General features: G+C 43.3%; 1 protein-coding gene across 2 annotated transcripts in view; it reads left to right on the top strand.

Moving 5' to 3' along the window:
- Positions 1 to 23,870, top strand: part of STPG2 (sperm tail PG-rich repeat containing 2) — a 354,184-nt gene that overhangs the window by 210,104 nt on the left and 120,210 nt on the right. Inside the window, exon 12 of one of the 2 annotated variants that reach the window (XM_038769335.1) lies at positions 1,432 to 1,547. In XM_038769335.1, coding sequence (XP_038625263.1) covers positions 1,432 to 1,547 — 116 coding nt within the window. Of the gene's footprint in view, positions 1 to 1,431; positions 1,548 to 23,870 lie in introns of those variants that run through there. The other variant, XM_038769336.1, reaches the window with a different exon arrangement.

Genomic DNA, 23,870 nt, shown 5'->3' with positions numbered 1-23,870 from the left:
AACAAAATAAAATAAATAGAATAGATATGTACAAGTAAAATAAATAAATAAATAGAGTAATAAATATGTACAAACATATATACATATATACAGGTACTGTGGGGAAGGGAAGGAGGTAAGATGGGGGGATGGAGAGGGGGACGAGGGGGAATGAGTTTGTAGTCTAGAGGGAGAGACAGACGTTAATCTGAATAAATAAGTAATTTATAATAAAATAATAATAAATAATAAAATAATAGCATTTATAATACATAATTCAAAGCTAGGTACATAAATGCTGTGGGATTGCAGGTGGGGTGAATATCAGATGTCCAGAGTTCACAGATGCAAGGACATAGATAATGCAGAAGGGAGATTAAGTTGGGGAGAAGAGGGCTTAATCAGGAAAGGCCTCATGGAGGAGGCGTGACCTGAATTGTGCTTTGAAGGTGGAGAGAGTGGTGTTCTGCTGTATATGGAGGGGAGGGAGTTCCAGACTAAGGGGAGGATGTGGAAAAGGGGTCAGCAGTGAGATAGATGAGATCGGGGGACAGTGAATCAGCTGGTTCCAGAGGAGCAGAGTGTGCAGACTGGGCTGTGCTAGGAGATCAGTGAGGTGAGATGGGATGGGGTGAGCTCACTGAGGCCTTTGAAGCCGACCTTGAGGGGTTTCTGTTTGATGCGGAGGTGGATAGGCAGCAATTGGTGGTCCTTGAGGAGTGGGGAGACATGGACTGAAAGTCTTTCTTAAAAGATCCATGCGGCGGATTGAAATGTGGATTGGAGTGGGGCGAGACGGGAGGCCTGGAGGTTAGTGAGGAGGCAGATGCAGTAGTTGAGACATGATAAGTGCTTGAATCAGCATGGTAGCAGTTTGAATGGAGAGGAAAGGGCGGATTTTAGCAATGATGCGAAGGTAGAACCAGTAAGATTTGGTGGCAGATTGACCCTGTGGTTGGGATGAGAGAGATGAATTGAGATCATCGCCAAGGCTTGTGAGGCAGGGAGGATAGTGGTATTGTCTACCGTGATGGAAAAGACAAGGGGAGGACAGGGTTTGGGTGGGAAAATAAGAAATTCAGTTTTAGGCTTGTTTAATTTGAGGTGTCGGCGAGAACATCCAAATAGATATATTCCACTACTACTATTATTATTTATAACTATAACAACCACCAGCACTACTATTACTACCACCAATACTACGAAAGCATAAGGCATTTCTTCTTAACAGACATAGACAAGAAGCTGCCAACTGATATGGGGGAGATTTCTAATTTACTTGTGGGGGTTTTTTTCAGCGAGTAAACGGAGATCTTCAGAAGTATCCGAAGGGCTTGGATGGTAATTGATTGTCAGTGAATAATGGGTAGGAATCCAAGCTCAGTTTTACAGATGAGAAAAATCAGTCATTTTTCACCCTCCTTTGCTTATTTGATTATCTTTTCCCTGTAGGACCGGGAACCTACAATCCTGTGATGAAGACAGCTTCCAACTTTCCCCCGTTCGGTAACAGAGGCGACCGTTTTAAGGAGCAGAAAGAGACTACACCTGGCCCTGGGGCATATGAGGTTTGTCCAAAATACTATATTCTCCTAATAATAATGGTATTCGTTAAGCACCAACTGTACTGTACTAAGCGCTGGGGTACATACAAGTTAATCTGTTGATCTATTGGGATACAGTCCCTGTCCCACTAGGGCTCACGGTCTTAATCCCCATTTTCCAGATGAGGTAACTGAGGCCCGGAGAAGTGAATTGCCTTGCCCAAGGTCACACGGCGGACGTGTCAGAGCTGGGATTAGAACCCGGGACCTTCTTATTCCCAGGCCCGACCTCTATCCACGCTGTTTCTCAACCGGTCTCTTAATTAGAAAAAAGCACCAGAAGTCCCTGCCAAGTGCTGAATTAGGATGCTGTGAAAATTTCACTTTCATATTAAGGAACTGGTGAAAAGTTTGGGCCACAGACACTGATCGGATCTTTGTAAAACCACATTATCAAAACGCTTTGGGAATAGCCATAAATATACTGTGCATTAAACTCACTCTGTTAGCTGTTGACCGCAGTTCCGCAATCCACAGTTTCTTGTACTCTGGCCAATACTAAAGTCCCAAAGTATCAAGTGATGCGCTATATTTCTTAGGTGACTCCGAGGAAATCCCAATGGTTCCAGTAACACAGAATGTTACTCATTACCTTTCATGAACTTTGCTGCCATAATTGGGAATTTTAATGAGGAAAGGCATCTTTTGTGCCGCTGGGTGTTCTGCTAGTGAGAAGATGAAAATAAGCCTGTGGGGCTTTAGACATTGGAATACTGGATATTGAAATGTTGCATTTTGGACTACAGAAACCGTTTTAATAAATAGCGTTGCTTAAGCACAGAAGTGAAGCACTCTTTTTGAATTAGTACCCCAGGAATTTGAAGCGGAACAGGATTTTATTTCGAACTCTGTACCACAAATGGTTTTCATTTAGCCGCTGCAGAAGGCAGATGTCCATATATAAATTCAGTTGAGGGAAAAAAAAAATAAGGAAAGAGTGGATAAATAAATCCTCGGCCATCCAAGTAAATTCATTTAATTCCTGGCTATAAGGTGTAATGAGGCATTTTTTTAATATATCGGCAAATAGCTAATCCATTGAAAGGAACTGTCGACTTTATGAATATGAATGCTTATTTATGCAGATGAACCACTTTTCCATGATTTCCTGGAGCTGTGAATTAAAGAAAAATGCTGTATGTGTTAGGGCTACCAGTGTGTGTTGACCAATCAGGGATTTTCATCGAAAAACGAAAGTCCCGTGTGAGAAATAGCATGATTCCCCAGGTGCATTTAGCTATTAGAGATGGGAAAAACAATTTGGAAACAAGAAGAGAAGAATAGACCGGAGCATTTAGCAATCCCGGCTTCCATCTCACTATTACATAACACTTACCTTGTTGTGGGGAAAAAAGTTCCCTGGATTGGATTTCAATCAGATTGTTTTCAGAGGCCAAAATAGATTAAAAACTGGGAGCGAGATTGCTATTCCAACCTCAAAATTGACTGGCTCTGTTGACTCTCCAAAGTCTCTGCCAATTCCTACCGGAATTACGGTGCTCGTTTGGTTTGAATTTTTAGAGCCCCCAAATAAAATATTTCCTCCCCCTTTTCCCCAAAGGTCGGAAAAACAAGTAGAAATAGAAAATGTAGGTCACGGCCTCAGACCTGCCCCTACGGCATTTTTGCTGGGTTGAAGGCGCGATCCCATTCTGCTCTATTGCTGAGGATTCCTAAATGCGTTTATTGTCACCACTGAAGTCACTTTATTCGTTTTACCCCTAACACACTTACTGGTGGAAATTACGATCCGTAACAAGAAAAGTGTTCTGTCATGGGGCTTTGCAACTACTCTCATTAAAGCAAACGGGACCTGCGTGGGGAAAGATCCATGCTTGAAATTAAATAATCCCCCTTAAATCCCGGCCCCTGTGCATAGCAAACGAGTTGCTTTGTCCTAGTGGATAGAGCACGGGCCTCGGAGTTAGGAGAACCTGGGTTCTAATCCCGGCTCCGCCACTCGTCTGTGCGTGTCCTTGGGTAAGTCACTTCACTCTTCTGTGCCTCAGTTACCTCATCTGTAAAATGGGGATTGAGACTGTGAGCCCACAGTGGGACGGGGACTGTGTTCAACCTGCTTACCTTGTATCTACCCCAGTGCTTAGTACAGTGCTTGAAACATAGTAAGCACTACAATGATTGTTATTTTTATTATTTGTCAGTGCAGCAGTTATCACGGTCATCCTTTTGTGGGGTCTCATGCTCTACTATTCGGACTTTGGAAATGTTCAGTACATCCCCTCCGCCCAGGGATAAGGGCGTCCGTGCCATTAATCTGTTTCTTGTTCTCTGAGCTGAGGTCTTAGGTGGGAGAAGAGGAGAGGAAGGCTTAGGGAGGGAAGGCTTCTTGGAGGAGATGAGCCATCAATAAGGCTTTGAAGTGGGGTGGTGGTGTCTATCCTGTTTGGGGTTTTGCTTTAGCTCAGTGGAAAGAGCCCGGGCTTGGGAGTCAGAGGTCATGGGTTCTAATCCCGGCTCCTCCGCTCGTCAGCTGGGTGACTTTGGGCAAGTCACTTCACTTCTCTGGGCCTCAGTTACCTCATCTGTAAAATGGGGATTAAGTATGTGAGCCCCACGTGAGACAACTTGATTACCTTGTATCTACCCCAGCACTTAGAACAGTGCTTTGCACATAGTAAGCACTCAATAAATGCCATTATTATTATTATCTGTAAAATGGAGATTAAGAGTATGAGCCCCACATGGGACAACCTGATCACCTCATATCCTCCCCAGCACTTAGGACAGTTCTTTGCACATAGTAAGCACTTAACAAATGCCATCATTATTATTATTATTTAAGTCGATATTGCACCTTGAGTGCAGGCATTTTAGGAGCCTGCTGTAGGGAAGGCAGCAATTTTAACCGCCTCTTGTTCCTAAGCCTCCTGCTTCCAACCCGTTGCCCCAAACCTTCTCTCTGGTCTATAATACCTCCCCTCCAGCTTCACCAGACCACATACCTCCCATTTTTAGAAGGCCACCTCTTCAAAGAAACCTCCCTGGATTAATCCCTTCTTGTCCCAGGCGTGCCATTCCCTCAGACACTTCAGCACTCCTGTATTTTTCGGTTTGTTTATCATTAAGCGTTGACTTCTTAATCTGGGCTTATTGTGTAATTGTCATTCCTGTCCTCTTTTACCTTTAGGGTGCTCTTAAATTTAATTAGACTTGTCTTTCTCTTGAGCCCATAAACTCCACAAAGGTCGGGATTGCAGTTTTCGTTTCTCCGTGTTCCTTAAGCACCCAGGAATCAGACCTCAATCAGTCCTGGTGTCACTGCCTGTGGAATCTCTGCCATCCTTAACTGTGGTTTAGTGACTTAGGTGAGCCTCTAGGCCGTGAAAGAAAACCAAATCTACATTGACTTAAATCATTAGAAAACAATTTGAGGCGTTTTCGACTTGCATACGTAATGGAAGTTGTTCCAGGGCATTTCTATTTGTTGGATGATCTTAATTTCTCTCTGTCTAATGTCCTGGCAAAATATTTGCTCCTGAAATAATTACATTTTCAGAGATCACATGTTTCCACTAGGAGAAAAAAAGAGAAGAGCTCTTTGTATCACGTACTGAGTCTTTACTGCTTAGTTGAAAAGAAAATCACCCCGGAAAAAGTGATCTGTTTTTCTTCTCTGTTGCACTGATTGAAGGTTGTAGTTCACTTTGTCTCCCTAAACCAACCCACTGTTGATTGACTAACGGCTCATCCTCTACTGAGTAATAAGCAGCTGATTATTTAGGATCGGTTATGTACATACATGTCCTCTCGATCTGTTACAAGGGCAGTTTCCAAATGATGACAAAGTTCCCATCATTGTCCTTTAAATAGTTACTTTGTCTCTTTTGCATTTTAGATTCTCTATAAGAGAATTCCCGAAATCTATAAGACACTTCAGCCTGTCACCTAAAAACAGACTTTTCACTGTCACACACTCGACCTGTTATATAATAATCAATCAATCATATTTATTGAGTGCTTACTGTGTGCAGAGCACTGTACTAAGCGCTTGGGAAGTACAAGTTGGCAACACATAGAGACAGTCCCTACCCAACAGTGGGCATAATATTATATATTATAATATTATCAGTTAATTTATAATATTATATTCTACTATAATATTACATTCTGGTATATATGCTCTATTATGTATATTCAATATTATGTATAATATATTATGTAAGTTCTATTATGTATCAGAAACAGACTTTTCACTGATAATTCACCCCTATGATATGTTTTTCTCTATGACAAAGCTTCTTGAGTTCAGGAAGCATTGAGAGTGGCTGCTTTCGGGCGGGTTTGAGAGTCAATTAGACTCACTTATTGGTAGAAAAGGAGTCGTTGGGCTTACTTAAACAGTCAGGGAGTTCTCCCTATCGAAGTAGTATTTCTGTTCCCATTTGTCAGTGGCCCTGGCTAAAAAGCGCTAGTTTAGCTTTAAAGCCACTACTTCAATAATTGCGCTATCGATCAAAACCTCCTGGGACCGTAAACTCCGTTTTAAGCTCTTTGTGTCCACATTAGGGCCGGTGTCCGTCCTGCTTCTCTCCAGGGATCTGCTGCAAGCTCCGTTTTTGTGGCCCTGCTTGCCGAATGGGCAAAGGACAGTGATAATTCTTGCCCTAAATATCTGTGTGCCCAAAGGGCGGGAGTCATCCGGCCCTTTTAGATAAAGGATCTTTACAGTGGAAATGGTGTGGTCACGTGCTAGAGTGTCAGTCTAGGTGACCGAACTCCTGACTGACATAACTCCCTGCGTGCTCGGCAGCAGCCATCAATCATGTAGCTTCTTGATTCAAGAAATCTTCATTTCAGTGAGTCCGGCCTAGTCCCCTCCCACCCTGCGGTGCCGAACGGCTCCAAAAGATATTGGTTAAAATATTAAGACTCACGAGACAAGGGAGAGAGAGTGGAAACAGTAACACGGGCCTCAGACATTGCCTATAAATAGTGCTCAGCACTTAGAAGAGTGCTTGGCACATAGTAAGGGCTTACCAAGTACCATAATTGTAATCATTACACGTCAGCCCAACAAGCCTCTTTGTGGGAAGTCAGTCAGTCAGTACATCGTATTTATTGAGCTTAGTACAGTGCTCTGCACACAGTAAGCGCTCAATAAATACGATTTGATTGATTGAGCGCCTACTGTGTGCACTGTACTAAGTACTTGGGAGAGTACAAAATAACGATATAACAGGCACATTCCTGGCCCACAGTGAGTTTACAGTCTAGAGGGGGAGACAGATTTTAATAGAAATAAATAAAATTACAGCTATGTACATAAGTGGTGTGGGGCTGAGACGGGGGATAATAATAATAGTAATAATAATGATGGCATTTATTAAGCGCTTACTATGTGCAAAGCACTATTCTAAGCGCTGGGAAGGTTACAGGGTGATCAGGTTGTCCCACATGGGGCTCACAGTCTTAATCCCCATTTTACAGATGAGGGAACCGAGACACAGAGAAGTTAAGTGACTTGCCCAAAGTCACACAGCTGCCCAGTGGTGGAGCGGGGATTCGAACCCATGACCTCGGACTCCAAAGCCCCTGCTCTTTTTCACTGACCCATGCTGATTCTCTGAATAGGTGAATAAAGGGAGCAAGTCAGGGCGACGCAGAAGGGAGTGGGAGCTGAGGAGAAGTGGGGCCTCTTGGAGGAGATGGTACTTCATTAAGGCTTTGAAGGTGGGGGAGAGAAACTGTCTGTCGGACGTGAAGAGGGAGGGTGTTCCAGGCCAGAGGCAGGACGTGGGCGAGAGGATGGTGAGGTAGAAAAGATGGAGGAATAGTGGGTAGGCATTAGAGCAGTGAAGTGAGCAGACTGCTGGGCCTAAACCACTGATCCACCATTGGCCTTTTCAGTCACTCACAGACCCGTGAGTAGATTTCCAAGTCAGAGTTGTCATCTTCACATATGAAAGGCAACAAATTTCCTTTGAGTGATCTGGGGAGTAGACTGTTAATGCTTGCATCATCATCATCATCATCATCAATCGTATTTATTGAGCGCTTACTATGTGCAGAGCACTGTACTAAGCGCTTGGGAAGTACAAATTGGCAACATGTAGAGACAGTCCCTACCCAACAGTGGGCTCACAGTCTAAAAGGGGGAGACAGAGAACAAAACCAAACATACTAACAAAATAAAATAAATAGAATAGCTATGTACAAGTAAAATAAATAAATAAATAAATAGAGTAATAAATATGTACAAACATATATACATATATACAGGTGCTGTGGGGAAGGGAAGGAGGTAAGGTGGGGGGGATGGAGAGGGGGACGAGGGGGAGAGGAAGGAAGGGGCTCAGTCTGGGAAGAAGTTCTTCTTCTTACTTACACCAGTAAGAAGAATATAGGGTCTAATACAGGGTCTTGATTTCGTGTTTCACTCACACTATCTTCAGTGTCACCACCTCACCCAGAGATTTCCAGGCCCCTGGTTACTCTGTTTAAAAGACCACGGGCCCTTTCTTCGCACATCCTCAGACAGCTGATTTTCACATATCTGAGGAGAAACCGGTGTGCCGACGAAACAGAAACTAGACCACGTTCAGTCTGAAGGGCAAACAAAGGATCCTTGGAATATATTTGTGGGAAGACTGCCAAAAGCATGCAAAGTCACCCATCTAGTTAAAGGGTCTGCTGTTTCTTGTTCATTCTGTTTCCTCAGCAGAGAAAAAGGTGAATCGCTTTGAAACCTCTTCTCAAGTTTGCTGTGCTTAATTCCTGGCCCAGACTAAGGAATGGTCCTTTAGCTGAGCTGCATTCATTCATTCATTCATTCAATCGTATTTATTGAGCGCTTACTGTGTGCAGAGCACTGTACTAAGCGCTTGGGAAGTACAAGTTAGCATGACTTCCTCCTTCCTGTTAGCCCTGCTTCTCTGCTCTTACATTCACTTCCTCTGGGTATCCCAGTAATCTTTGTGGAAGAATTGGGGATGGAATGTAAATCGAGCTCAGTAACGAAAATAGTGATAATGGGGTTTATCAATCAATTATATTAACTGAGCTCTTTCTCTCAGCGCCTGAGAGAGTATGGCAGAACAGAGTTTAGACACGTTCCCTGCCCACAGTGAGCTTACAGTCTAGAGCGGAAGCCAGACATTAGCATTTGCCATGTGCTGAGGACTGTACTGAGCGCTGGAGTGGATACAAGATAGTCAGGGTCCCTCGTGGAGCTCACAGGCTAAGTAGGAGAGAGGACAAGTACGGAACCCTCATTGTGCAGATGAGGGAACTGAGGCACAGAGAAGTGACTCGTCCAAGGTCACGGAGCAGTCTCTGTCTGTGCAGAGCAGTCTGCTACTTAACCTTTAAGTAGCAGAGCCGTGATTAGAACTCAGGTCCTCTGACTTCCAAGTCTTGGCTCTTTCCAATATGCAAAGCCTGGCTAGGCAGCTCTTGACAGAGCACCCCATAATCTGCTCGTTTCAGTTAATGCATGCCCGAATCATTTAACTTTTATAAGGCAGATCTGCAGGGCTGATTAGTAGTCATTAAGACCCTAGGTAGTCGTTCTCCTTCTCCTATTTATGTAATTTCTTTCAGCTTCCAAAGCGCGGTTCTTGTTCCAATCAGACTTCATCAGCTTACGGTCAACTCGGGTCCTCAATTTGTCGAGGCCATTCTTCCCGCTTAATCCTCCACGTGGCATCACGGGGAAATGAACGAGCAAACCCCTCTTTCCTACCATTACCAGTGAGGTGTGATATGCAAGGAGGATCCCTCGAAGCTCTTTTTTTATTTTTTTGTCACTTTCCCTCTTCTCTTTTTCTGAAAGTGTTTGACTCCTCGCTTTGGGGAAATTCCCCACTTTGCAGAAACAGCGGAAGCACTTGCTAAGGGGTAGCGAGATCCTTCTATTGGCCCGTTCTCTAATGCGGTTTGTGTTGTGATTTCCCCATATAATATAGTCGACCGTAGAAGGCTCTCCTGGGGTCTTGCTCGGTGTTGTAGCTCTACCGGTGTGGTTCATTAGCTGGAGCCCAGATGCTTTAGCTGCCTCTTCTCCTATTTCTCATGGAAAGGGGCAGTCTTTCATTACTAAGGGTCTTTGGGTACTGTGTGACTTTGACATTTGTGATATTGGGCAAGTCACTTCACTTCTCTGTGCCTCAGTTACCTCATCTGTAAAATGGGGATGAAGACTGTGAGCCCCCGTGGGACAACCTGATCATCTTGTAACTTCCCCAGCTCTTAGAACAGTGCTTTGCACATAGTAAGTGCTTAACAAATGCCATTATTATTATTATTATTATTATTATTATATGCATCAGTCAGGCCCTTTCAGAGATTTATTGGCCCTTCCAGGCTCCTGCTAGAACTCCTTCCGTGTAAATCCACTCGAGACCATGGGTTGCTCGTATTCTGAGTGAGACAGTGCTCGTCAAATCCGGTTTAATGGGGAGCACCAGATGGGGAGAGCAGAGGCCTCTGACTCTGCTGCCCCAGAAATGGGAATGGCGTTGAGCGTGGTGATTTAGCCTTTCAACATGCCTACCTCTCAACCTTCGTACCCCATCCATTAATTTGTGTATTTTTCCCTCATCTTAGTTGAAAAGCAGCATGGTTTAGTGGATAAAGCATGGGCCTGGGAATCAGAAAGTTCTGATCCTGGCTCTGCCACTTGTCTTCCGTATGGCCTTTGGGCAAGTCACTTCACTTCTCTGTGCCTCAGTTACCTCATCTGTAAAATAATAATAATGGCATTTGTTAAGCGCTTACTATGTGCAGAGCACTGTTCTAAGTGCTGGGGGGGGGGGCGTGTTACAAGGTGATCAGGTTGTCCCATGTGGGGCTCACAGTCTCAATCCCTATTTTACAGATGAGGTAACTGAGGCTCAGAGAAGTTACGTGACTTGCCCAAGGTCAAGCAGCAGACATGTGTTGCCAAACTTGTACTTCCCAAGTGCTTAGTACAGTGCTCTGCACACAGTAAGTGCTCAATAAATACGATTGATGATGATGATGATAATCATGTCCCCCGCAGGGCTCCTACTCCAAGTAGGAGGGAGAACAGGTATTGGACCCCCATTTTGTAGATGAGGGAACTAAGATGCAGAGAATAATAATGATGGTACTTGTTAAGCACTAACTATGTGCCAAGCACTGTTCTAAGCACCGGGAAGTGAAGCGACTTGCCCAAGATCACAAAGCGGGCAAGTAGCGAAGCCGGGATTAGAACTCAGGTCCTCTCACTCCCAGGCCTGTGCTCTTTCTACTGGACCAGGCTGTTTCCCAGTGTGAGAAATAGTATTAAAGTGAGAAAAGGTATTTTAGGAGGAAGTGTTTCATTGGCAAGTGGCAGCGACAGCAGATTCGGGAGGGAAGTTTAGAAGAGCTTGGAAACTTTAAGGGAGAATCAAGCTTTAATGTTCACGTTTTCAACCCGAACTCTATTCTAGGAAGTCAGTTGTAACTTGAGGTATTCTGATAGCTAGTCTGCAATCAGTGTGTTTAAGCTTTTTATAATAATAATAATAATAATGATGACACTTAAGCGCTTATTATATGAAAAGCACTGGGGAGGTTACAAGGTGATCAGGTTGTCCCATAGGGGGCTCACAGTCTTAATCCCCATTTTACAGATGAGGTAACTGAGGCCCAGAGAAGTGAAGTGACATGCCCAAAGTCACACAGCTGACAGCTGGCGGAAATGGGATTTGAACCCATGACCTCTGACTCCGAAGCCCGGGCTCTTTCCACTGAGCCACGCTGCTTCTCTTTTATAACACAACCACATTCTAAAATAGAAGGGGAAACCAATGGTATATCTGAAATACAGCCATCAAGCGGAGTGTTAAACCTGTATCTACCCTAGCACCTAGTACAGAGCCTGGAACATAGTAAACACTTAAAAAATACCATTAAAAAATGTTCTTGTTCCTTTTCCAGTCTCGTACTAAATGAAATTTAGTATTTTTTTCCCCTGCTATGAGGGGAACGGACAAGAAACAGCAGGTTGGCCTAGTGGAAAAGGCACCGGCCTGGGAATCAGAGGACCTGGGTTCTAATCCTGACTCCTGTTATGTGACCTTGGGCAAGTCACTTAACTTCTCCATGCCTCAGGTTCTTCAGCAACATGGCGTAGTGTATAGAGCACAGGCCACGGAGTGAGAAGGCCATGAGTTCTAATTCTAGCTCTGCCACTTTTCTGCTGTGTGCCATTAGCAAGTCACGTCACTTCTCTGTACCTCAGTTTCCTCATCTGTAAAATGAGGATTAAGACTGTGAACCCCAAGTGGAACAGGGACTGTGTCCAGTCCTATCTGCTTGCATCCATCCCAGTGCTCAGTACAGTGCCTGGCACATAGCAAGCACTTAACAAATACTATTATTATTTATTATTAAAATAGGGATTCAATACCTGTAATCCGCCTCACCTCCTCCCACCATTCTTAGATTGCAAGCCCCATGCGGGCCAGGGCTGTGCCCGACCTTATCATCTTGTATCTGTTTTGTATCGTGATTGGCTCATAGTAGGTGGTATATTTTGCCAACTTGTACTTACCGAGCACTTAGTACAGTGCCCTGCACACAGTAAGCGCTCAATAAATACGATTGAATGAATGCATGAATGAATAAATATCGCCGTTATCATTATTATGACTAAGTAGCCTAATTGTCTGCAATCCAAATCATTGTTAGTGTGATCATCCAAATCAGGTAAGCCTGAACTATTTAAATCAAAATCAGCCACCCCACATTGTGCATGTTATTTGCATATATTCTTATTCTGAGAGCAAAAGCAAAAAGAAAGAATTCATTTCATCTCTGGCGGGTTTTCCTTTGGTCATTTTACAAATGTGCCGAAGAGAGCCATCTTCAAAGCACTCTGCCGGTTTTAACTTTAACGCCACCGCAGACTTCAAATGCCAGTCTGGGCTTGGAAACATAATATCTGTGTTTTGCTGTTTCTTCTCCCTTCACGGGAATATTACGATGATAAACGCAGTGATATGGTGTAAGGTTTTTTAGCTCTTTTCGGGAAGAGAGTTGTTTGAAAAGGAAATCAAGTAAGATCTAGCTGGCCCTCCGTACTCTGACCTCCTGCTGACCAGGGACAGTGGGGAGAGAGGGTGCTATAGTGGGAGTAATGACAGTAATAATAATGATAATAATAATAAAAATAATAGTAATGTTAAGAATATATCTTGTGGGGAGAGAGGGTGCTATAGTAGGATTAATGACAGTAATAATAATAATAATAGTAATGTTATTAAGAATATATCTTAACACAATCCTTGCCCCTCACACACTAAGGAGGAGGGAGGAGGAGGGAGAATAGGTGTTCAAGCCCCATTTCCTCCCTCTGCCCATCCGCCAAGCTAGCTCTCTTCCTCCCTTCAAGGCCCTGCTGAGAGCTCACCTCCTCCAGGAGGCCTTCCCAGACTGAGCCCTTTCCTTCCTCTCCCCCTCGTCCCCCTCTCCATCCCCTCATCTTACCTCCTTCCCTTCCCCACAGCACCTGTATATATGTATATATGGTTGTACATATTTATTACTCTATTTATTTATTTATTTATTTATTTTACTTGTACATATCTATCCTATTTATTTTATTTTGTTGGTATGTTTGGTTCTGTTCTCTGTCTCCCCCTTTTAGACTGTGAGCCCACTGTTGGGTAGGGACTGTCTCTATGTGTTGCCAATTTGTAGTTCCCAAGCGCTTAGTACAGTACTCTGCACATAGTAAGCGCTCAATAAATATGATTGATTGATTGATTGATTGATTTTACAGGTGAGGGAACTGAGGCCCAGAGAAGTTTGGTAATTTGTCCAAGGTCACACAGCAGGGAAGTGACAAACCTGGGATGAGAACCCAGGTTTTCTGATTCCCAGACCCAAGCGCTCTCCCCACGGGGCCCTGCTGCTTCTCAGAGTCAATTATCAATCTACGGAAGGAGCAGTTGATAGGGGAGAGGGCAGTTTCTAACCAATTCCAGCCAAAAATTGAGGTCCCAGGACTGGACTATTCCCAGTGGAGTTGAGGTTGTGTGAGCCTGGAGTAGGCTAGAGAGGGGGTTGGTTCCCCTCTTAAAATAATTAATAATAATGATGGTACTTATTAAGAACTTACTCTGTGCCAAGCACTGTTCTAAGCACTAGGGTAGATACAAAACAATCAGGTCGGACTCAGTCCCTGTCCCACATGGGGCTTAGAACAGTGCTTTGCACATAGTAAGCGCTTAACAAATACCATTATTATTATTATGGGGCTCAGAGTCTCAATCATCATCATCATCAATCGTATTGAGCACTTACTGTGTGCAGAGCACTGTACTAAGCGCTTGGGAAGTACAAGTTGGCAACATATAGAGACAGTCCCTACCCAACAGTGGGCTCACGATTTGACAGATGAGGTAACTGAGGCCCAGAGAAGTGAAGTGACTTCCCCAAGGTCGCACAGCAGACACGTGGCGGAGCCCGGAGTAGAACCCAGGTCCTTCTGACTCCACAGACACGGATATGCCAAATACTGAGAGTCTTCTCCGTCCTCATAACACACGATGGAACTCTAATTAGTAAACTGTGGCAAGATACCTGTTAATGAGGGTGCCATGTCAGATTGTGAATGTGTGAAACTGGGGTGCGATGATTACTTGTGGATTTTAAATATTCAGGCCGTCAAATTATTTTGAAGGTAGTAGCTGAAATTCTTTGAATTAATACCAACGTATCTTTGCTGTTTTGAGTAAAGGGACAATATTTCTGAGCTGAGTTTCTATAGCTTATTGGACAGTCGCATTGTTTCCCTGGAAACCGGATTTTTCAGTTATCCACCTGTAGACCTCTGCTGTATAAACAAGTTGTTTAGGCATTTTTGCAACCCAGTGATAAAAAGCCAAGATATCAAAGTAAGCACAGCAGCCGAAGAATATAATGAACCAATGTATCCGTCCATTATTGGAGATCCTAGACTTTAGTCATAATAAGAAATAATAAATAATGATGGCATTTGATTAAGCGCTTTCTATGTGCAAAGCACTGTTCTAAGCACTGGGGAGGTTACAAGGTGATCAGGTTGTCCCACGGGGGGCTCACAGTCTTAATCCCCATTTTCCAGATGAGGGAACTGAGGCACAGAGAAGTGAAGTGACTTGCCCAAAGTCACACAGCTGACAGTTGGCGGAGCCAAGATTAGAACTCACAACCTCTGACTCAGGTTTGGGCATAGTCCTTGTCTCATATAAGGCCAACTTTTAATCCCCTTGAATAAATACCGCAATTGTTATTATTCTGATAATAACCATCATTAATAATAATAAGAAGAAAACTGGGATAATGGGGTAAATTGTGCTTGCTCCAAGGAAAAGCAAGATTAAAGGTTCAAATTTCAGAAGAGGTTGAAATGTAGATGTTTTTCTGAATTCCACAGCATTTTTCTCTCAGGTTAATAATAATGATGACAGCAGTGATAATAATGGTAACATCTGTTAGGGCAGATACTCAAACTGCATTTTATAGATGAGGAAAGTCGAGTTGCCTAAGGTCAATCAGTCCTATTTATTGAGCGCATTAACTATGTGCAGAGCACTGTACTAAGCTCCTGGGAGAGTACAATACAAAGGAATTAGCAGACACGGTCTCTGCCATAACGAGTTTATAGCCTAGAGCCAGTAGAAGCAGCCTGGCTTAGTGGAAAGAGCCCGGGCTTGGGAGTCAGAGGTCATGAGTTCTAATCCTGGCTCCGCCACTTGTCAGCTGAGTGACTTTGGGCAAGTCACTTCACTTCTCTGTGCCTCAGTTACCTCATCTGTAAAATGGGGATTAAGACTGTGAATCCCACATGGGACAACCTGATAACCTTGTATCTATTCCAGCGCTTAGAACAGTGCTTGGCACATAGTAAGCACTTAACAAATGCCATTATTATTATCATTATTATTATTAAGCCCTGATAACCTTGTATCTATCCCAGCTTTTAGAACAGTGCTTGGCACATAGTAAGCGCTTAACAAATGCCATTATTATTATTATTATTAAGTCCCAATAACCTTGTATCTATCTCAGCATTTAGAACAGTGCTTGGCACATAGTAAGCGCTTAACATTTATTTTGTTAATATGTTTTGTTGTCTGTCTCCCCCTTCTAGACTGTGAGCCCACTATTGGGTAGGGACCATCTCTATATGTTGCCAACTTGTACTTCCCAAGCGCTTAGCACATTGCTCTGCACACAGTAAGCGCTCAATAAATACGATTGAATGAACGAATGAATGAATTAATAAATACCATTATTGGTATTATTAGAGGGGGAGACAGATGTTACTATGAATAAATCATTTATAATATATAATTTAAATAAACATGCATAAGTGCTGTGGGGCTGGGGGTGGGGAGAATATCGAGTGTCCGAAAGTCACAGATTGAGGTGCGTAGATGAAGCAGAAGGGAGAGCGAACCGGGGAAAAGAGGGCTTAATCGGGGAAGGATTCTTGGAGGAGCTGTGATTTTAGTGATGCTTTGAAATATAATAATAATAATGGCATTTATTAAGTGCTTCCTATGTGCAAAGCACTGTTCTAAGCGCTGGGAAGGTTACAAGGTGATTGGGTTGTCCCACGTGGGACTCACAGTCGTAATCCTCTTTTTACAGATGAGGGAACTGAGGCCCAGAGAAGCGAAGTGACTGGCCCAAAGTCACACAGCTGACAATTGGCGGAGCCGGGATTTGAACCCATGACCTTTGACTCCAAAGCCCGGGCTCTTCCCACTGAGCCACACTGCTTCTCTTGAAAGTGGAGGGAGTGGTGGTGTGGCCTACATGGAGGGGGAAGGGAGTTCCAAGCCAGGCCGAGGATATGGGAAAGGGGTCGGTGGCCAGAAAGACGAGATGGGGGGCACGGTGAGTTAACTGGGACTAGTGGAGCGGAGTGTGCGGGCTGGGCTGGAGAGGGAGATTCTATATGTTGCCAACTTGTGCTTCCCAAGCGCTTAGTACAGTGCTCTGCACACAGTAAGCACTCAAATACTTCTGAATGAATGAATGAATGAATGAGATTAGTGATGTGCCGTAGGAGGGGGCCAGCTGATTGACTGCTTCTTAGCCAGTAGTAAGGAGTTTTTGTTTGATACAGAGGCGGATTGGTAGTGTGGCTCAGTGGAAAGAGCCCGGGCTTGGGAGTCAGAGGTCATGGGTTCGAATCCCGGCTCCGCCACTTATCGGCTGTGTGACTTTGGGCAAGTCACTTCACTTCTCTGGGCCTCAGTTACCTCATCTGGAAAATAGGAATTAAGACTGTGAGCCCCATGTGGGACAACCTGATCACCTTCTAACCTCCCCAGTGCTTAGAACGGTGCTTTGCACATAGTAAGCGCTTAATAAATGCCATCATTATTATTATTATTATTCTCTGGGCCTCAGTTCCCTCATCTGTAAAATGGGGATGGAGATGGTAAGCCCCACGTGGGACAACCTGATCACCTTATAAATCCCCCCAGCGCTTAGAACAGTTCTTTGCACATAGTAAGCACTTAATAAATGCCATCATTATTATTATTCTCTGGGCCTCAGTTCCCTCATCTGTAAAATGGGGATGGAGATTGTAAGCCCCACATGGGACAACCTGATCACCTTGTAAATCCCCCCAGCGCTTAGAACAGTGCTTTGCACACAGTAAATGCTTAACAAATGCCGTCATTATTATTATTATTATTATTGGTAGCCATTGGAGGAGGAGAAACAGCGTGGCTCAGTTGAAAGAGCACGGACTTGGGAGTCAGAGGTCATGGGTTCTAATTCCGGCTCCGCCACTTATCGGCTGCGTGACTTTGGGCAAGTCACTTAACTTCTCTAGGCCTCAGTTACCTCATCTGTAAAATGGGGATTAAGACTGTGAGCCCCACGTGGGACAACCTAATGACCCTGTATCCCTCCAGGGCTTAGAACAGTGCTTTGCACATAGTAAACGCTTAACAAATACCATCATTATTATTATTGAGGAATGGGGAGACATGAACTGAATGTTTTATATGATAAAGAAGAAGAATGGCAGAACCGGGATTAGAACTCAGATCCCCCGACGCCCAGGCTGTCTCCACTAGGCCGTGGCGCTTCCCAAAGGAATCAGTTTCTCCTTCCACAGCACAAAGCAGGTTAAACCACTCAAGACAAACTACACCCATGAAACTCCATCGAAACATGAAAAAAATTGACGATGCTAATCTTCTAATCCAGCCATCCTTTGTTTCTCGTGTTTAAATCCATCTAATAGCTATAATTGGTTCTGCATCGGCTGGTAGGAAAATGGTCGTGTTATTAAAAACCAGTAAATTCCTTGTCATCCCGTCCAACATTTTAATACATTTAACCATTCTGAAGCTCATTTAAACCATTTTCCTTAGGAGGTTACAGTCTTCAATTTCCAAGAGCATTTCAGGGCTTCCTCCGCAGCAAGCGGTTTACCGTCCGTTGAAAACAAGGCTTCGGGACAATATTCTTTCTTAACGAAATGTTTTAACGTTTTTGCTTCCAAGTGTGATTCTGTGTGTACCTTCTTGAGAAGCAGCGTGGCTCAGTGGAAAGAGCCCGGGCTTGGGAGGCGGAGGTCATGGGTTCAAATCCTGGCCGCACCACTTGTCAGCTGTGTGACTTTGGGCGAGTCACTTAACTTCTCCGGGCCTCAGTTACCTCATCTGTACAATGGGGATGAAGACCGTGAGCCCCACGTGGGACGATCTGATCTCCTTGTATCCTCCCCAGCGCTTAGAGCAGTGCTTTGCACATAGTAAGTGCTTAACAAATGCCATCGTTATTTCATGTCCGATGTTGGGAAGCTTTTTGGTTGATCTTTCGATTAAAAGGAGTCAACTCACCCTCTAAAGCAGCAGGAAAAAGTGTGGCTTCTTGGAAGAAGCACAGGAATCCTGGCCTCTAATTCTGGCTTTCACACTTGCTACCTGGGTGACCTTGGGCAAGTCATTAACTGCTCTGAATCTTCCAATTCAGGAAAAGTGAATGACACAAGCTGAAATTGTTATTTAAAAAGGGAATTTCAGAACAAAATCAAGCTGTTGTATGTCAACAGACACCTTAGTGTGGCCCAGTGGAAGGGAGTCAGAAGGACCTGTTCTAAACTTGGCTCTGCCATTTGTCTGCTGTGTGACCTTGGGCAAATCACTTAACTTCTCTGGGCCTCTGTTCCCTCATCTGTCAAATGGAGATTAAGACTGTGCACCTCATGAGGGAAAGGGACTGTGTCCAACCTGATTAAGCTTGTATATCACAATGCTTAGTTCAGTCCCTGACACATAGTAAACGCTTAACTACCATACAAAAAACCCCCCCAAAAGCTCCAAAAACTGGAACATTTCAATAAATATGATTGAATTAGACCTCAACAGATGGGACAGATTATTATCATCATCGACATCATCATCGAAATCCACTTGCATCAAAAACACGCATGTTCTCCTCCATCTAGTCTACATTTCAAACCCTGATCCAATAGAGTGCACTTTGAAAAAATAAATGTACAGTGAGGACATGTCCTTGTGAAGCAACAAAACATCTACTGTAAGTTCTTTTTAGGAGCTGAGGTCTGAGGAAACGTCACTGTATCTGGATTATGATTGCTGACTATGGTGGCTTTTGAGTTTACTTAAAATACTGAATGTTTAGGAAAAATATAGGTACATTGGTAGGTAGTTCAGGGATTGTAAATCCTTAAAAAGACCTTTAATGTACAATCAATCAATGGTATTTTTGAGTGCTTACAGTGAGCAGAGCACTGTAGTTAGCATTTGAGAGAGTACAATAAAACAAAGTCGGTAGGCATGTTCCCTGTCTGCTGTGAACTTCCAATCTAGAAGGGGAGACGGGCATTAATATCGATAAATTAATTAGGAATACTGACATAAGTGCTGCGTGACCCTGGGCAAGTCATTTCACTCCTCTGTGCCTCAGTTACTTCACGTGTAAAATGGGGATTAAGACTGTAAGCTCCGTGTGGGACAGGGAATGTGTCCAACCTGATTCTGTTGTATCTATCCTAGCGCTTTGAACAGTGCATAGACCGTGAGCCCGTTGTTGGGTAGGGACCGTCTCTGTATACATGTATATATGTTTGTACGTATTTATTACTCTATTTATGTATTTATTTTACTTGTACATATTTATTCTATTTGTTTTCTTTTGTTAATATGTTTCGTTTTGTTGTCTGGCTTCCCCTTCTAGACTGTGAGCCCGCTGTTGGGTAGGGACTGTCTCTATATGTTGCCGACTTGTACTTCCCAAGTGCTTAGTACAGTGCCCTGCACACAGTAAGTGCTCAATAAATGCGATTGAATGAATGAATATGTTGCCAACTTGTCCTTCCCAAGTGCTTAGTACAGTGCTCTGTACACAGTAAGCGCTCAATAAATACGGTTGATTGAATGAATAGTACAAGCTTAACAAATACGATCATTATGATTACTGTTTTTATCACAAGCTGTGACTATTTTCTTTTTCTTTGCGACGAAAACGTATATTGAATATTTACCTGAGGGGCTGGTTTACAGCCACGGATCGGGTATCCGTGCGAGCAGACCCGATTCGATCCACTTTAAAGAAAAAATCAGTCAAAGCAGAAAAATAAAGCAGTAACCTCTCGCGGACTTTCCGGATAATCGAGGCCATTCTGATTTTCCCTGCGAACGGGGGGCCGAGGAACAAAGAAGTCGGAGTCTTGGGGAGAAAGGCCCTGCCTTTTGGTCCCGTCACGGTCATTAGCTGCCGTCAAGGTGACTTTTGGCGGGGAACGAAGACAGATCGGTGGCATTCTCACTATCAGATCCCTTGTCAGAGGGAGCACGTGTCTCCCCGATGGCGGCAGAAGGGATGGAGGGGAATCCAGGTGCCCTTTTCCCAGGGAAGAGTAAGATGAATGGGCTTATTGTCTCTGCTTCCCTGCTTGTTCTGAATCATTAGTATGACAGTTTGGTAATTGATGGCCCGACATCGGACCCGTTGTGAAGTTTTCCGTCCTTTCTTTGAAGCTATCCTGGTGTTCTTATCTAATGCGTCAAGGCATCCATCTGCCCATTTCCATCCGCGCCATCTTGGTAATGACAGAAAATCACACCCCTTGTAAGACAAAGGAGGGAGATTAAGGTTTGATCGCTGTGTTCCCTGTAATTCAGAGCAGTGGTCTCTTTTATAATAATAGGAGAGGTCAGAAATATATTTATCAAGGTAAAAGGAAATGCCCATATAATTTAAACTATCAATCAGCTGGGGCCACACACTTTGCATTCTAAAACTCATTATTTTACTTACGGGCTTCCCCGCGGTGCACTATCCAAATTGAAAAAGGAAAGAGTTCAAAAGTTCTGTTTCCGACAATACTAGCTGCCATAGATCATCCGGTTGCATTATACAAATTAAGTACTCTAAAGCAATCCATAACGAAATGTGCAGATTTCAAGTAACTCATTTCGCCTCCATTCTAATAATGATGTGAAAAATATCGAGTCCTGCAGAAACTATTGGAAAATATTTCTGAACTTAATTATGTTTTTAGGCCGTATTTTATAATTACTCATCCACTCATCAATAGGGTACATGAGGGAATTTATTGAGAGAATTATTGTAACGAATTACAGGGGTGGCCTCTGCGTGCTATTACCGGGAGAGATCGGTTGAAATTTCCAACCGGAGCTGCTATTGTGGAGAATTTATTGCTCAGCTCTAGAAAATTATCAAAGAAGAGGAAAGTCTCTTCTTGGGAGAGACTTTTTTAATGGTTTTTCTAAAACGATTTACTTGGCCTTGAAATTTTTTTTTTTGGAGAACAGCAAAAATTCGAAGCTCAATCCGACCTCTCGTCTGTAAAGAGAAATAGGTCAGAAGAGTATTTGCCGAGCACTGGGATACTAAACACGGGGGCCAGATACAAGATAATCAGGTTCATTAATTCATTGTCGTATTTATTGAGCGCTTACAGTGTACAGTCTTCTAGACTGTGAGCCCGCTGTTGGGTAGGGACTGTCTCTATATGTTGCCAACTTTTAATAATAATAATAATAATGGCATTTATTAAGTGCTTACTATGTGCAAAGCACTGTTATAAGTGCTGGGGAGGTTACATGGTGATCAGGTTGTCCCACGGGCGGGCTCACAGTCTTCATCCCCATTTTCCAGATGAGGGAACTGAGGCCCAGAGAAGTGAAGTGACTTGCCCAAAGTCACACGGCTGGCAATTGGCGGAGCCGGGATTTGAACCCACGACCTCGGACTCCAAAGCCCAGGCTCTTTCCACTGAGCCACACTGCTTCTCTTGTACTTCCCAAGCACTTAGTACAGCGCTCTGCACACAGTAAGCGCTCAATAAATACAATTGAATGAATTCATTTGTTCATATTTATTGAGCACTTACTGTGTGCAGAGCGCTGTACTAAGCTCTGCCTCAGTTTCCTAATCTGCAAAATGGGGATTAAATCCTACTTCCTCCCTCTTAGATGGTGAGCCCCAAGTGGGACAGAGGCTGTGTCCAACCTGACTCTTTTATATCTACCCCAGTGCTTATTACAGTGTCTTGGCACATAGTAAACACTTAACAAGTTCCATTAAAAAAAGTAATAATTGAACAGGTGGATTCAGCACCGGGTAGGATATGAGAATTTCAAGAATAATGACACTGAGTTCATAGTAAAGTAGAAAGCTTAATACATTAATATTCTCAAGATAATTTCTTTGTTAAATAGTGACATGCTTCTGACGACTATCTAATAAGGTTTCATTCACCCATCTCCAAATAGCTTTAATTTATGAAGGCACTCATATTTATCAGGCCTAGTAATAATTCAGAATTGTTTCAAAGAATGTCAGACTCATACACTTTCGTCGGTATCATGATTTCATTTTCCTCAGGGCTGCATACACCACTGAGATTATTTCTATATGAGCTTCAGTGTTTTAAAATGCTTTACAAGGGCTTAATATTATATTATTATAATAATATTATATTATAATATTGATAATTAATAATTGTAATTATAACTATAATAATAATATATTATTATTATTATATTATTATAATATTTATTTTATTCTGTTAGTATGTTTGGTTTTGTCCTCTGTCTCCCCCTTTTAGACTGTGAGCCCAATGTTGGGTAGGGACTGTCTCTATATGTTGCCAATTTGTACTTCCCAAGCGCTTAGTACAGTGCTCTGCACGTAGTAAGTGCTCAATAAATATGATTGATTGATTGATTGATATTAGCAGTAAAGATTTGTACAAATGTAATGTTTCCATTCTCAGCATTCTCATAATGCTTTGTATTTTCTGATATAAGGATGTCTTAATTGATTTTAGTCGGGAATATAAATCAAGATGATCCATCAATGTCAATCATATTTATTGAATGCTTACTTTTTTTAATGGTACTTGTTAAGCGCTTACTACATTCAAGGCATTGTACTGAGTGCTGGGGTAGATAGGAGCTAATTCATTCATTCATTCATTCAATCGTATTTATTGAGCACTTACTGTGTGCAGAGCACTGTACTAAGCGCTTGGGAAGAACAAGTTGGCAACATATACAGATGATTCCTACCCAACAGCGGGCTCACAGTCTAGAAGCAGCGTGGCTCAGTGGAAAGAGCCCGGGCTTTGGAGTCAGAGGTCTTGGGTTCAAATGCCGGCTCCGTCACTTGTCAGCTGTGTGACTTCGGGCAAGTCACTTAACTTCCCTGTGCCTCAATTCCCTCATCCGTAAAATGGGGATTAAGACTGTGAGACCCACGTGGGACAACCTGATCACCTTGTAACCTCCCCAGCGCTTAGAACAGTGCTTTGCACATAGTAAGCGCTTAATAAATGCCATTATTATTATAATCCACTAATCTACTCGGCAACTCTCTTAGAAGAAGTGTGGCTCAGTGGAAAGAGCCTGGGCTTGGGAGTCAGAGGTCATGGGTTCAAATCCCAGCTCCGCCACTTGTCAGCTGTGTGACTTTGGGCAAGTCACTTAACTTCTCTGTGCCTCAGTTCCCTCATCTGTAAAATGGGGATTGACTGTGACACCCCCCCGCCCCGTGGGATAACCTGATCACCTTGTAACCTCCCCAGCGCTTAGAACAGTGCTTTGCACATAGTAAGCGCTTAATAAATGCCATCATTATTATTACCTTTTATCCCCCCCAGTGCTTAGAACAGTGCTTGGCACATAGTAAGCGCTTAACAAATACCATCATCATCATCACCATCACTCTTGAAAGATTCATCTGACAGGATTTGCCGTCTCAGAACCATGTTGGTTGGGCCAGAGTGCTTTTACGTTGACTATTCTC

The sequence above is a fragment of the Tachyglossus aculeatus genome, chromosome X5 (genome assembly GCF_015852505.1).
Source record: "Tachyglossus aculeatus isolate mTacAcu1 chromosome X5, mTacAcu1.pri, whole genome shotgun sequence".
Taxonomy (NCBI): Eukaryota; Metazoa; Chordata; class Mammalia; order Monotremata; family Tachyglossidae; genus Tachyglossus; species Tachyglossus aculeatus.
The sequence above is the reverse complement of the archived record's forward strand: the minus strand, read 5'-3'. Positions and strand labels throughout refer to the sequence as shown.